The sequence below is a fragment of the Mandrillus leucophaeus genome, unplaced genomic scaffold (genome assembly GCF_000951045.1).
Source record: "Mandrillus leucophaeus isolate KB7577 unplaced genomic scaffold, Mleu.le_1.0 Scaffold35, whole genome shotgun sequence".
Taxonomy (NCBI): domain Eukaryota; kingdom Metazoa; phylum Chordata; class Mammalia; order Primates; family Cercopithecidae; genus Mandrillus; species Mandrillus leucophaeus.
In genome coordinates, this window is record NW_012103698.1 from 3,257,683 (window position 1) to 3,273,999 (window position 16,317).

A 16,317-nucleotide genomic window follows, 5' to 3' on the forward strand; every position below is an offset into this window, starting at 1 on the left:
AAAAAAAAAAAAAAAAGAAAGTTAAGTTTGGACTTTACTTTGTAATAAATAGAAAGACAGAAGCTTTTCAGAGGAGTAACATTAATGAAAACTATCTTTCATAATTATTAATCTGGCAGCAATGTGCAGTTTGGACTGGAAGGAAGCAGAATAATGGTAAGAATGTATAAAGGTTAGATAGAAGACTGAAATAGCACATTTCAGAATTAAGATGAGCCTTAATGGGAAAGGGAAATAAACACATGAGATACTGAAGCTGCGGATGACAGGACTTGTTAAGAGAACCTCAAAGACAATGAAAGTATTGAGCCTTTTACAATTTATAAGAATTGTGACTGCTATAAACAAAGATGAGAAACATCATAAGAGAGAACAAGTTTTTAGATTTTATTTTGGAGCTGGGAGAATGTATTTAAATTTATTTATTTATTTAGTTCACTCTGTCGCACAGGTTGGATTGTAGTGGTGTGATCTTGCCTCACTGTAGCCTTGACCTCCTGGGCTCAAGAGATCTTCCTGCCTCAGCCTCCCAAGCAGCTAGGACTACAGGCATGTGCCACCACACTGAGCTAAACTTTTGTTTTTTGTAGAGGTAGTGTGACTGTATTCAGAGTTTAAGGTGTTTAAGGATATTTTTGCATACAGGTTAAGTCTGGAACTTAAGAGAGAGAGGCTAAAGATGCCCTCACCTGAAATGATTATAAGCTACTTTAGGGCAAAATCTGTGTCTTAAATATTTTTATTGCTTTTCTGATACTAAGCACAGTATCTGGCATGCCGTACATGCTCAAAAAATGCTTGAGGAATTTAAATTTGGGCATCAGTCACATAATTATTAAGGCAGACGAAAGCACTGGGGGAGAGAATATAGAAAATAATAGGTGATAAAATATAAATCCCCACAAGGGATCAGTTAGAGAAAGAGAGGCCAACAGAGAAGCTGGATGGAGCAGCCAGGAGAAAACAACTGGGTCAAGGTAGTGCATTATCATAGAAATTAAGGGAGATGAACATTTCAGGAAGAAAAGAACAGTCATCAGTGTCAAATGCTGAAAGAGGTCAAAATGGCTAAGGACTGAGAAGAACAAAATTTGATGACTATGCAGAATTATGTGATCTTTGAGAAAGCAGTTTCAGGAGAGTAACTCTAAAAAGTTGGGATTATGAAAGGCCAAACTGAAAAGACAGACAGTTTTCAAACTGAGATAAATTCATCTATTAAAAAACACAAAATTACAATCTAGGTTATCTTGAGAAGCTCTTGATTGTATTATGGATGACTACAGTAAAGGAACTTTAATTTGCTCTAATTTACTTATTTATGTATTTATTATTATTATTTTTGAGATGGAGTCTCACTCTGTCACCCAGGCTGGAGTGTAGTGGCGCAACCTTGGCTCACTGCAACCTCTGCATCCTGGGTTCAAGCGATTCTCCTGCCTCAGCCTCCTGAGTAGCTGGGACTACATGCGCCCGCCACCACGCCCAGCTAATTTTTAAATTTTTAGTAGAGATAGGGTTTCACCATGTTGGTCAGGCTAGTCTCAAACTCCTGACCTCAAGTGATCTGCCCGGCTCGGCCTCCCAAAGTGCTGGGATTACAGGTGTGAGCCACTGTGTCCAGCCAATTTACTCTAATTTAATATCTCAAGTTGCTAAAAAAGGCTTCAATATTGTGGTATCAACATTCTCTACTGTAGGAGAGCATTTAGATACAATTAAATTTTTTTTTTGGAAAAGTATTTAAAATACTTTACCTGTTTCCATCTCACTAAGGCAGTTATCGATCTTCTTAAGTATTTTATCCATCTCATCTATCTTTATTTGAAGTTTCTCCTTCTCATTCTAAATACAAAAGATTATAGACTGTCAGGTTAAACCTCTAAAGAAAATATTATAAATGGTTCAGATTGCTCACATAATTGCTCTATCATGATCACAAACAGTCAAATCTTTTTTTTTTTTTTTTTTTTTGAGGCGGAGTCTCGCTCTGTTGCCCAGGCTGGAGTACGGTGGCTCGATCTCGGCTCACTGCAAGCTCTGCCTCCTGGGTTCACACCATTCTCCTGCCTCAGCCTCCCGAGTAGCTGGGACTACAGGCGCCCGCTACCACGCCCGGCTAATTTTTTGTATTTTCTGTAGAGATGGGGTTTCACCGTGTTAGCCAGGATGGTCTTGATCTCCCGACCTCGTGATCTGCCTGCCTTGGCCTCCCAATGTGCTGGGATTACGGGCGTGAGCCACCACGCCTAGGCCACAAACAGGCAAAACTTAAAATGAAGGTCAAAGCTTTAAGTTGGAACTTAAAAAATAAAAGATAATTTTATTAAAATAAGTTTTAGCCAAAAGAACTCCGGAAAATAAGTTTATTTTATAAATTTAATAAAATATTTTATTAAAAGAAAATGAAATAATTTAAAAAGTATATTGACATAAAACTAATTTTGGTACTTTATTTTAGCATTTCTGTAAGTGTTCCATGGAATACAATATATTAATATTTATTACTTAAAAACATTTCTATGATGAACTAAACATGGGAAACAGTGGTCAAAAATAATTATAGCATTTATGCTTAGACTTTAAAAAATTGTATTTCTCTGAAAGGGCATATTGCTTGCAACATTTCCCATACTTATTTGCCAATGCAAAGTTTTTTAATGCAGAGCCTTTTAAAAAAGCTAATCATTTTGGGAAATGCTGCTTTACACACATGTACACACATATACAGCTTAGTATGGACTATGAAGAAGATAATACTATGATATAGTCCTTAGCAATGGGAGACCAGAATCCTATATATTTTATTTCAGTATGTATGATGGATAATAGTATTTGAGATTAGACATAGGTCCACATTAGTAATTATATTCCAGTATTACTCAAGATGCCAGGATTTGCCACTTTTGACAAATTGAACCTTACCTCTTAATTGTAAGTTTTTGCCCAAGTCTTATTCACATGTCTTCTAAGGAATATTCTTCATATTCTATAACCACTATAAAGTAATTTTAATATCTCTTTCTATGATATTAACTGTCTCAAATTACCTGAGCTGACTGCACCAGCTTGCCATACAGAGCCACTTTTCCTTGGTGAGTGAAGACTTTAGTCATCTTGGTAAAACGTGATTTTATTTTGTTAAGGTAAATTCCAAAGGCCTTCAGCTGGAAGGGAAAGTTATAGAGTACATTGTACTAAAACAAATGAGTCAGAAGAGGTAAATGGATTTGCCTATCCTAAGGCACAACATTTGTCATTGGCAAATTTAATTCCATATAATTGTTGTCTAAGACCAGAAAAAATATTTCAGTTTTGATTCCTGCCTTTAATTCACTTATTCATATTATGAATTAGAAAATGACAGGCTCCTAGTTAAGGAAACTTTTTAATATATCAGGGCACATTTATAAAATGGGTCGCTTGCTATTTAATCAATTAAAGTAAATCTTCTCTTCGTCTAAATCTAAGTGAAAGGTAAATAGCAAGGAGGGAACTCTAAATAAACTTCAACTATAGTTCATATATTAAATTGATCATCTCAGGTTTGAAATGATTACATATTAACAATTATGTGTAATTAAATAAGACCTTGGTACCACATTACACCTAAAAAATAAGTTAAATAACTCATCACTGATGACCAAGTAACAGTTACTTATTTCACAATAAACATTGTTCAGAATGTCTTTACTGATTCCCATTCAGAAAATGAGACAAAAGTACCTCGTCGTCAGAGCAGTGTCTCATTTTTTCCCACAGGTTCTTATTTATATCAGCCAACAGCTTATCTTGGTTCAATGCAGAAAGCTTTAATCTAAAATACAGAAAAGTTAATTAGCACAGGGTTCAGAAGCCAGCTTGAACAAAACAGCCCAGATCTACAGTCAGGCTTAATTCTTCCTAGTTTTTTTCTACATAATAAGAGGGGAATTCATTCAAGAAAAGCTTGATTATTCAATCTGATTATTCACTTGAGTAACAGTTCAAGAATGTCATAAATCAAAAAAACTTCTGTCACTAATAGAATTCTCATCTCAACATACCAACTTGTTCCAATGTGAAGCATTTTGCTTATAAAGAATCCTAAGGTCTGTCAATGATCGCTGCTATAAAGTTGTAGCTACTGTTATTATTATTATTATTATTTTTGGGATGAAGTCTCACCCTGTTGCCAGGCTGCCAGGCTGGAGTGCAGTGGCGCAATCTTGGCTCACTGCAGTCTCCGCCTTCTGGGTTCAAGCAATTCTCTTGCTTCAGCCTTTGCCTCAGCCTCCCGGTTAGCTGGGAATACAAGTGCGCGCTACCACGCCCAGTTAATTTTTTTGTATGTTATTTTAATAAAAGTTCCTGGCCAGATGCGGTAGCTCACATCTGTAATCCCAGGACTGTGGGAGGCCGAGGCGGGCAGATCACGGGGTCAGGAGATAGAGATCATCCTGGCTAATATGGTGAAAACCCGCCTCTACTAAAAATAAAAAATTAGCTGGGTGTGGTGGTGGGCGCCTGTAGTCCCAGCTACTCAGGGGGCTGAGGCAGGAGAATGGCACGAACCCAGGAGGTGGATTTCTCAGTGAGCCAAGATCGTGCCTGGGTGACAGAGTGAGGCTCTGTCTCAAAAAAATAAATAAATAAATAAATAAATAAATAAATAAATAAAGTTTCCAATTCAGTTCAAAGTCATATTTCACATTTTTAGAATAGCATTTATAAAAGCAGCAAAGCTATTATAGTCTCAATATATATTAGTATTTTGTTAATAAATGGAGAAAATAAATTTCTAACAGAGATAAAAGATCTCTTGTAGAGGATATATGCAGGCACACAGATGCAAAATCAAACAGTAAAGCACACCTAAACCGACTGCTCATTGAGTGTAAGATCCTCTTTCATTCAAAATAAATATTCTCAGCTGGTGCGGTGGTTCATGCCTGTAATCCCAGCACTTTGGGAAGCTGAGGTGGGTGGATCACTTGAGGTCAGGAGTTCAAGACCAGCCTGGCCAACATGGTGAAACCCAGTCTCTACTAAAAATACAAAACTTAGCCCGGCCTGTTGGCGGGCACCTGTAATCCCAGCTACCTGGGAGGCTGAGGCAAGTGAATTGCTCGAATCCAGGATGAGGCAGTTGCAGTGAGCTGAGATGGCACCACTACACTCCAGCCTGGGCAACATCGCAAGACTCTTGTCTCAATTAAAACAAACAAAGAAACAAACAAACAAACAAACAAACATTCTCAGGGAAATCCTGACCCAGCCAACTCTTTCCAACAACATGAAGATATAAAATTTGCCAGTTTTGTTCAGTGACGAACCCCAGTGCATCGTATAGTACCTGGCAGATATAGGTGCTCAATAAATATCTGTTAAATGAACAGAATCAGGCAAATCTGAAATATCTTACATTTCTGATTTTAAAACTATGTAATTCTTTTTAAAATTTTTTAATTATTCTTTTTCTTCTACTTCTTTTTTTTTTTTTTTTTTTTTTTTTTGGAGACAGAGTCTCGCTCTGTCGCCCAGGCTGGAGTGCAGTGGCCGGATCTCAGCTCACTGCAAGCTCCGCCTCCCGGGTTCACGCCATTCTCCTGCCTCAGCCTCCCGAGTAGCTGGGACTACAGGCACCCGCCACCTCGCCCGGCTAGTTTTTTGTATTTTTTTAGTAGAGACGGGGTTTCACCGTGTTAGCCAGGATGGTCTCGATCTCCCGACCTCGTGATCCGCCCGTCTCGGCCTCCCAAAGTGCTGGGATTACAGGCTTGAGCCACCGCGCCCGGCCTTTTTCTTCCACTTCTAAAACACAGATAATTCTTAAAGATTATTATATTTCTTTTCTGTTAGATTGGTTCAAATTTAGTTGGATAGTCCCAGATGAGTATGACATAAACATTATTCTGAGTTTTAAAGTCTGATTTACCTAAGGGAATCTAGATATATCTAATTTGTAAATCAGTCTGCAGTATTTATGTATACCATAGCAATGAGCTATCTTCTAAGTAAAGCCATGTTCTTTCATATACGTAAACAAGCGTAACTGTGGTAAAATTATACACTCAAAGGCAATCTGATTTCAGGCACTATATACAGATTGATACCCCTTATCTGAAATGCTTGGGACCAGAAGTATTTTGGATTTTGGACTATTCGGATATATGAGAAATCTTGCGGGTGAAACCCAAGCCTAAACGTAAAATTCATTTATGTTTCATATATACCTTGTACACATAGTTTGAAGGTAATTTTATACAATATTTTAAACAATTTTGTGCATGAAACAAAGTTTGTGTAAAGTACTTAAGTATTTATGTGTGGAATATTCCACTTGCATCATGTTGGTGGCTAAAACGTTTTGGATTTTGGAGCATTTCAGATTTCCAATTTCCATATTAGGGTTACTCAACTTCCATAAATCTCTAAAGGGTATTTTCTTTTGAAGATGTTCCCTAGCAATCAACTTATGATATCATAATCTAATCATTACTGTTTATTCTTATTAAGGACCTACTTTTTCCTAAGAATGGTATGAAAACAATTTATATACACCATTTCTATTGTTCATATCTATTGGCTGAGTAGGTTTTATTAAGCCCGCTTGATGGATTTGGAAATGAAGGTTAAATGACTTACCCAAGGCTACACAGCTAGTGTTGAAGCCAAGATTGAGCTTCAATCTGACTACAAGGCCAAAGCTCTTTCTCCCACATCACACTGCCAATTAATGCCATCAACTTACCCCATGCCAGTGTTATTCTAATCAAAATGTTACCACACAAACTATTCACTGATCCCTCCCCTCCCCTCAAAAAAACACACATAAAAATTAAAGCTTTCATACTCTTCAATCTTTTGGCGACGAGCCTCACAATCTTCTCTATAAATCTGTATCTTGGGTCGGTAAACATATTGACTTAACATCAGGTCTTCTGGAGTAGGTGGTGTGTTTATAGTAAACTGGAAAAAAAAAAATTTAGTCCCTGAGAACTGGTATCTTGCAGACAAAACCATATATAAGAATTAACTCAAATTTCAGAGTGCCTATTTTAAAACGTTCTATAAAGAAAAATTTGAATACTCCATCAAGTTCATAATGCCAGTAAGCAAAAAATTGGAATCTGAATTCAAGTCTCTGACTTCTAAGTCCCTTTCCCCATAGATGTTTACTGGAATTGTGTTTTTTCTTACTCACATGGGAATGACAGTAGTTTGAATATGGCTATGTGTTAAGAAAATAAATATTACCAAAAAATTCAAACTTACCAGGAACGCTTTTTAATTTTTTTTTTTAAGCCAGTTTCCTAGTAACTATTCCTATTCTCTAGCCATAATCCTTACTCTATTCCAGGCTGAACTCAAACTTTTCTGGCATATCCTCCAATTATAAAATAAGGCAGGGAAAATTTGGTTATTTAAAAATGTTTTTATAGCACTAATCCAATGGCTTTGATGTCTTTGATGCAGTATTGAAAAAAATCAAGTCAGGGCCGGGTTTGGTGGATCACACCTGTAATCCCAGCACTTTGGGAGGTGGCAGGCAGATCACTTGAGGTCAGGAGTTTGAGACCAGCCTGGCCAAATGGTGAAACCCTGTCTCTTCTAAAAATACAAAAATTAGCTGGGCGTGGTGGCACACGCCTATAGTCCCAGATACTCTGGAAGCTGAAGCAGGAGAACTGCTTGAGCCTGGGAGGTGCAGGTTGCAGTGAGCCAAGATTCCACCACTGCACTCCAGCCTGGGCAACAGAGCAAGATTCCGTCTAAAAAAAAAAAAAAAAAGAAAAGAAAGGAAAGAAAGAAAAGACAAAAATCAAGTCAGCTCCTTATTTACAAAAATCAAACAAAACCCCACAAATGAACCTCCAACTCCGAGGCTCAAGCGCTCTTCCTGCCTCATCCTCTCCAGTAGCTAGGAGTACAGGTGTGTCACCATGCCTGGCTAATTTTAAAATTTTTTGTAGAGATGGGGTCTTGCTACGTTGCCCAGCAATTCGTTGTTTCGAATTCCTGGCCTCAAGTGATCCTCCTGCCTCGACCTCCCAAAGCACTAGGATTACAGATGTTAGCCACTATCTCCAGCTATGACTAGACTTTTTTTTTTTTTGAGATGGGGTCTGGCTGTCACCTAGGCTGCAGTGTAATGGTGTGATCAAGGCTCACTGCAGCCTCAGCCTCCCGGGATCAAGCAATTCCCCAGCCTCAGTCTGCCAAGAAGCTAGGACTACAGGTGCATGCCAGCCACCACGCTTGGCTAATTAAAACAAAATTTTTTTTCCTTTTTTTTTTTTTTTTTTGAGATTAAGTTTTGCTCTTGTTGCTCAGGCTGGAGTGCAGTGGAGTGATTTCAGCTCATTGTAACCTCCACCTCGTGGCTTTAAGCGATTCTCCTGCCTCAGCCTCCACAGTAGCTGGGATTACAGGTGTGTGCCACCATGCCTGGCTACTTTTGTATTTTTAGTAGATATGGGGTTTCACCGTGTTGGCCAGGCTGGTCTCGAACCCCTGGCCTCAGGTGATCTGCTCACCTCGGCTTCCCAAAGTGCTGGGATTACAGACATGAGCCATCGTGCCTGGCCAAATTTTTTTTTTTTTAGGTATAGGGTTTTGCTGCGTTGCCCAGGATGGTCTCAAACTCCTAGACTCAAGTGATCCTCTTGCTCTGGTCTCCCAAAGTGCTGAGATTATGAGCATGAGCCACTGTACCCAGACAAAAAAAAAAAAAAAAAAAAAAAGATTTTTAAGGCTAGACTTAAACATAAAAATCAAAACTATATGTACTGGTTAAAAAAGAAATGGAAGGCTGGGCACAGTGGCTCATGCCTTTAATCCCAGCACTTTAGGAGGCTGGGGCGGGCGGATCACCTGAGTTTGGGAGTTCATAACCAGTCTGACTAACAATAGAGAAACCCTGTCTCTACTAAAAATACAAAATGAGCCGGGTGTGGTGGCACACCCTGTAATCCCAGCTACTCGGGAAGCTGAGGCAGGAGAAGCGCTTGAACCCGGGAGGTGGAGGTTGCAGTGAACCAAGATAGCGCCATTGCACTCCAGCCTGGGCAACAAGAGCAAAACTCTGTCTCAAAAAAAAAAAAAGAAAAAAGGAAAAAAAAAAAGAAATGGCAGACAGGCATGGTGGCTCACGCCTCCTTTGGGAGGCCAAGGCAGGCAGATTGCCTAAGCTCAGGAGTTCGAGACCAGCCTGGGCAACACAGTGAAACCCTGTCTCTACTAAATATACAAAAAAAGTAGCCAGGCGTGGCAGCATGCACCTGTAGTCCCAGCTACTCGGGAGACTGAGGTAGGAGAATTGCCTGAACCTTGAACCCAGGAGGCAGAAGTTACAGTGAGCCAAGATCACGCCACTGCACTCCAGCCTGGGTGACAGAGCGAGACTCCATCTCCAAAAAGAAAAGAAGAGAAGAAAAGAGGGAAGAGGGAAAAGGGAATACATACTGAAATGTATTCACTATGTAGGGAAATGTATTCAGTATGTAAGGAAACGTATTCAGTATGTAGGGAATACATACTGAAATACTTATAGATTGATTGATGATGCTTGGGATTTGCAACACAATAATGGGGGGCAGGGGAAATGGAGGGTTAGGTAGAGAGAAAACAAGAATTGATAATTTTGAGACAAGGTCTCACTCTGTTGCTCAGGCTGGAATGCAGTGGCGCAATCTCAGCTCACCGTAGCCTCCATCTCCGTGGTTCAAGTGATTCTCCCACTTCAGCCTTGCAAGTAGCTGGGACTACAGGCATGCACCACCACTTTCAGCTAATTTTAGAATTTTTTTGGTAGAGAGGGGTTTCACCATGTTGGCCAGGCTTGTCTCGAACTCCTGACCTCAAGTGATCCTCCTGCCTAGGCCTCCCAAAGTACTGGGATTACAGGTATAAGCCATAGCACCAAGACAAGAGGTGATAATTTCTGAAGTTGGGTGACAGACACACAGGGGGTTAATAAAACTATTTTCTATTTTCTGATATGTTTGAAATTTCCTATAATACTAAAATTTTTTTTAAAAGGAGGTTTCATCATAAACTTTCATAACACATAAAGTGAAGCACAAGACCACGTTTCCAGAGATCTGCCAGGAACTCACGCCTGTAATCCCAGCACTTTGGCACTTTGGGAGGCCGAGGTGGGCAGATCACCTGAGGTCAGCAGTTCGAGACCAGCCTGGCCAACATGGCGAAATCCCATGTCTACTAAAAATAGAAAAATTAGCCAGGCATGGTGGTGGGCACCTGTAACCCCAGCTACTGGGGAGGCTGAGGCAGGAAGAATCACTTGAACCCGGGAAGTGGAGGTTGCAGTGAGCCGAGATCACGCCACGGCACTCCAGCCTGGGCGACAGAGTGAGACTCCGACTCAAAAAAAAAAAAAAACAAAAAAACACAAGAGCTCCTCAACCTTATAGAAGATGTGAGTTATAGTGCTTTGGCCTGAGTCACTACATGACCATGCGGGGGTCATGGGCCTCTACAACAGCATCTTCTGCTCATGCTGCCAACTGAGTTACTGCCACAGTACGTATACATGGGAGCTGTGTACATGTCTATGAGGGCTGGTACACATCTCTCCCCCTGCCTCAAGAATACATTCCCCAGGTGGGTGCGGTGGCTCACGCCTATAATCTCAGCACTTTGGGAGGCCAAGGTGGGCAGATCATCTGAGGTTGGGAGTTTGAGACCAGCCTGATCAATATGTGGAAACCCCACCTCTACTAAATATACAAAATTAGCCAGGCATGGTAGTACATGCCTGTAATCCTAGCTACTTGCGAGGCTGAGGCAGGAGAATCGCTTGAACCTGGGAAGCGGAGGTTGCAGTGAGCCGAGATCGTGCCACCGCACTCCAGCCTGGTCAAGAAGAGCGAAATTCCATCTAAAAAAAAAAAAAAATTCCCAAATTCCTCTACCCTAAAAGAGCCACAGTCATTCAAATCCTGAAACAGATTCCCATAGCCATGAACCTCATTTTCCATGTTCCATATATAATCCATCTCTTTGGCCTTTTCCTATTTTGGGATTTTCAACTTCTTTCCTGAAGTACCCTGAACTCTCTTCCCATTTTGATAGATTTGTTCCCAGATGTATTTTCTTATCATTGCCCCTCCTGACTTCAGCAAGACCTGGGAGGAAAGGGGAAGATTCATAACATCAATTTGTCAAGGATCAATTCGTAAAGCATCCTCTCCCTCCTTCACCCTGCCAGCATCCTCTCTGTTCCTATCCTTCCCCTCTGCTCTCCTCTGTTTGGTCTTGCTCCCCTGATACTCTTTCTACTTTTCTTATAAAGGGAAAGTAGGCCGGGCGCGGTGGCTCAAGCCTGTAATCCCAGCACTTTGGGAGGCCGAGACGGGCAGATCACGAGGTCAGGAGATCGAGACCATCCTGGCCAACACGGTGAAATCCCGTGTCTACTAAAAATACAAAAAATTAGCCGGGCGTGGTGGCGGCACCTGTAGTCCCAGTTACCAGGAGAATGGCGTGAACCTGGGAGGCGGAGCTTGCAGTGAGCTGAGATCTGGCCACTGCACTCCAGCCTGGGCAACACAGCCAGACTCCGTCTCAAAAAAAAATAAAATAAAATAAAAGGAAAGTAAAAAGAGTATTAGCCCCTGGATGCACACTTAAGCTCCTTTCTCCTCCCTATCTATAGCTGAGGCAAGAGGATTCTACTGGCAAGGGGTAGCTACCATGGCAATGAGGCTGAAGCCCAAAAGGGGTGTGTCCATCTTCCCAATTTCTATTCTTGATTTACCTTTCCCATTCGAATATATAATTTTCCAGGAATTGATTTGTTTCTAAACAGCTTTATGGAGATATAATTCATGTACAATGCAATCCATCCATTTAAGTATACAATTAAATGAATTTTAAAGTATATTCAAGTGCCAGGCGCGGTGGCTCATGCCTGTAATCCCAGCACTTTGGGAGGCCAAGGTGGGCAGATCACGAGGTCAAGAGTTTGAGACCAGCCTGGCCAAAAGGGTGAAACCCTGTCTTTCCTAAGAACACAAAAATTGGCCAGGTGTGGTGGCATGTGCCTATAATCCCAGGTACTTGGGAGGCTGAGGCAGGAGAATCTCCTGAACCTGGGAGGCAGAGGTTGCAGTGAGCCGAGATCGTGCCACTGCACTTCAGCCTGGGCAACAAGAGTGAAACTCAGTCTCAAAAACAAACAAACAAACAACAATAACAAAAACCTAAGATACAAACACACACATTAGCCTAGGCCTACACAGGGTCAAGATCATTAATATCATTGTCTTCCACCTCCACTTCTTCTTCTACTGGAAGGTCTGGAGGAACAGTAACACCCATGGAGCTATCATCTCCTATGATAACAATGCCTTCTTTTGGAATAACTCCTGCAGGACTTGCCTGAGGCTGTTTTACAGTTAATTTGTTTTATTTATAAGTTGGAGCACACTCTAAAATAACAATAAGGGCCAGGCATGGTGTCTTGCACCTGCAATCCCAGCACTTTCAGGGGCAAGATAGGATTGCTTGAGGCCAGGAATTTGAGACCAACCTGGTCGACATAGCGAGACCGCATCCCTACAAAATATTTAAAAATTAGCCAGGTGTGGTGGCTTGTGCATATAATCCTAGCTACTTGGGAGGCTGAGGCAAGAGAATCACTTGAGCACCACAGTTTGAGGCTGCAGTGAGACAAGGTCACTATACTCTGGCCTGGGTGACACAGTGAGATTCTGGTTCAAAAAAATAAAGTAACATAACAATAAAGAGTACAGTATAGTAAATACATAAAACAGCAACCTAATGGTTTGTTATCTTTATCAAGTACTATGTTACTGTACATAATTATAGGTACTACCCTTTAATAGGAATGGCAGCACAGGTTTGTTTACATTAGCATCACCACAAACATGTGAGTGATGTGTTGTGCTACAACATTACAATGTCACTAGACAATGGGAATTTTCCAGCTCCACTATAATTTTTTTTTTTTTTTTTGAGACAGAGTTTTGCTCTGTTGCCCAGGCTGGAGTGCAGTGGCGTGACCTCGGCTTACTGCAGCCTCCACCTCCTGGGTTCGAGTGATTCAGTAGCTGGGACTCCAGGCACGCGCCATTATGCCTGGCTAATTTTTGTAGAGACAGGGTTTTGCCATGTTGGCCAGGCTGGTCTCAAACTCCTGGCCTCAAATGATCCAACTGCCTTGGCCTTCCAAAGTGCTGGGATTATAGGTGTGAGTCACCATGCCTGGCCTCCATAAAAATCTTTTGGGACCACCTGTGTATATGTGGTCCACTGTTGACCAAAACGTACCTATGCAGCACATGACTGTTATTTGGAAAAATATCTTTTCAGATCCTTTGATCATTTTTAAATTGAGTTGTATTTTATTTATTTATTTAAATAAAGACAGGGTCTCACTATGTTTTATTTATTTATTTAAATAGAGATGGGGTCTCACTATGTTGCCCAGGCTGGTCTCAAACTCCTGAGCTCAAGCAGTCCTCTAGTCTAGGCCACTCAAAGTGCTTAAGATTAAAGGCATGAGCTACCAAGCCAGGCCTAAATTGGATTGTATTTTTATTATTGAATTGTAAGAGTTCTTTATCTATTTTGGATAAAGCTTCTTATCAGATGTATGATTTCAACTGTTTTCTTGCATTCTGTCATTCTGTGGGTTGCCTTTTCACTTTCGTTTTTTTTTTTGTTTTTTTTTTTGAGACAGGGTCCAGCTCTATCTCCAAGGTTGGAGTGCAGTGGTACAATCTTGGCTTCTTGCAAGTTCTGCCTCCTGGGCTCAAGTCATCCTCCCACTTCAGCCTCCCGAGTAGCTGAGACTATAGGCACATGCAACCAGGCCTGGCTAATTATTTTATTTTGTACAGGATTTTACCTGTTGCCCAGTCTGGTCTCAAACTCCTAGGGTCAAGCAATCCTCCCACCTCAGCCTCCCAAAGTGTTGGGATTACAGATGTGAGCCATGGCACCCAGCAAAAACTTATTCTGACCTCTTTTAATCTATGAGTATGTATTCTTTCTTAATCTTCTATAGTTCGGCTTTCTCTTTTTTCATTCATTCATTTAATTAAAAGATGTGGGAGGGGTCTCGCTATGTTGCCCAGGCTGATCATGAACTCTTGGTTTTAAGTGATCTCCCCTCCTCAGTCTCCCACGTAGCCAGAATTACAGGAACCAGCCAGTGTGCGCAGCTGTTTATTTCTTCTTAATTAGACTCCTCAGGAGTTTTCTAATTTTATCATCTTTTCAAAGTATAGCTTTTGGATTTATTCTTTTGTTGTTGTTGAGATGGGGTCTTGTTCTGTTGACCAGGCTGGAGGGCAGTGGTGCAATCATAGCTCACTGCAGCCTTGAACCCCTGGGCTCAAGAGATCCTCCCATGACAGCCTCCTGAGTAGTTGGGACCACAGGCACAGGCCACTACACTTGGCCAATTTTAAAATTTTCTGTAGAGACAGGGTCTCCCTATTTTCCCGAGGCTGGTCTCAAATTCCTGAGCTCAAGCATTCCTCTCGCCTTGGTCTCTCAAAGTGCTGAAATTATAGGTGTGAGCCACCACGCCTGGCCTGGATTTATCCTTTCCACCAATTTTTGTTTTCCATTTCATTAGCTCCACTTTTTACCTACATTAATTCTATCTTTCTATTTTTTTTGTGGATATTATGAGTATTAAAAATATCCTGGCTGGCCGGGCGCGGTGGCTCAAGCCTGTAATCCCAGCACTTTGGGAGGCCGAGACGGGCGGATCACGAGGTCAGGAGATCGAGACCATCCTGGCTAACACGGTGAAATCCTGTCTCTACTAAAAAAGTACAAAAAAACTACCTGGGCGAGGTGGCGGGCGCCTGTAGTCCCAGCTACTCAGGAGGCTGAGGCAGGAGAATGGCGTAAACTCGGGAGGCGGAGCTTGCAGTGAGCTGAGATTCGGCCACTGCACTCCCGCCTGGGTGACAAAGCGAGACTCCGTCTCAAAAAAAAAAAAAAGCAAACAAAAAAAAATATCCTGGCTGGGCGTGGTGGCTCATGCCTGTAATTATAGCACTTTAGGAGGCCAAGGTGGGTAGACTGCTTAAGCCCAGGAGCTCAAGAACAGCCTGGGCAACATAGCAAGATCTCGTCTCTAAAAGTAAATAAATAAATAAAAATTTCTTTAGTTTCAGACTCCATGATAACAAAGATATTTAAGGCTTTTAATTCCTGCTAAGTATAGCTTTTGCTATATGTCCCACAGATCAGCCATTAAATATTCTCCTTTACTAAGAAATAGTTTCAACTTATTTGATCTAGGAATTATCTAGAAGTGTTTCCTGTTTTTTTACCCAACTATGTTGTCTACAACAGCAGTTTCCAACCTTTTTGGCACCAGGGACCAGTTTCATGGAAGACAATTTCTCCAAGGACCAGGATGGGGGGATAGCCTCAGGATGATTCAAGCACACTACATTTACTCTGACCTTTCTTTTTTTTTGAGACAGGATCCAGCTCTGTTGCCTAAGCTGGAGTGCAGTGGTACAATACTGGCTCAATGCAACCTCTACTTCCTGGGCTCAAGCCATCCTCCCACCTCAACCTCCCGAGCAGCTGGGACTACAGGTGTGTGCCACCATGCCCAGCTAATTTTTGTATTATTTTAGAGACGGGTTTAGCCATGTTGGTCAGACTGGTCTTGAACTCCTAAGCTCGGGTGATCTGTCTGGCTGGGCCTCCCAATGTGCGGGGATTACAGGTGTGACCCACCATGCCTAGTCTAAACTTTATTTCTATTATTACTACATTGTAATATATAATGAAATAATTATATAACTCATCGTAATATAGAATCTGTGGGAGCCCTAAGATTATTTTCTTGCAACCGGTCCCATCTGGGAGTGATAGGAGGCACTGACAGATAATCATGCATTAGATTCTCATAAGGGGTGCGCAACCTAGATCCTTCATGTGTGCAGTTCACAATAGGGTTCGCACTTCTATGAGAATCTAATGCCACTGCTGATCTGAAAGGAGGCAGAGCTCAGTTGGTAATGCAAGCAATGGGAAGTGGCTGTAAATACAGATGAAGCTTTGTTTGCTCCACCACCATTCACCTCCTGCTGTATGGCCCAGTTCCTAACCCCAGGGGTTGGGGACACTTTGTCTACAAGATACTGTGTTTCTTAATTTCTAAGAATCTCAGAATGTTTTGGTTCTTTTATTAGTTCTAAATTGTATTGGATCAAGATTAGATGATGTAGTCTCTATAAAACCTCCATTTAAAAAAATTGTTTTTTTTTTTTTTTTGAGACGGAGTCTCGCTCTGTCCTCCAGGCTGGAGTG

At 41.3% G+C, this 16,317-nt stretch overlaps 1 protein-coding gene across 1 annotated transcript in view; it reads right to left on the reverse strand.

Annotated features, from left to right (window-relative positions):
• CASC5 (cancer susceptibility candidate 5) overlaps positions 1-16,317 on the reverse strand; it is a 68,870-nt gene that overhangs the window by 15,778 nt on the left and 36,775 nt on the right. The window contains exons 14-17 of the mRNA XM_011989282.1: positions 6,836-6,951; positions 3,727-3,817; positions 3,051-3,167; positions 1,758-1,845 (exon numbers count right to left, since the gene is read on the reverse strand). Coding sequence (XP_011844672.1) covers positions 1,758-1,845; positions 3,051-3,167; positions 3,727-3,817; positions 6,836-6,951 — 412 coding nt within the window. The remainder of the gene's footprint in view (positions 1-1,757; positions 1,846-3,050; positions 3,168-3,726; positions 3,818-6,835; positions 6,952-16,317) is intronic.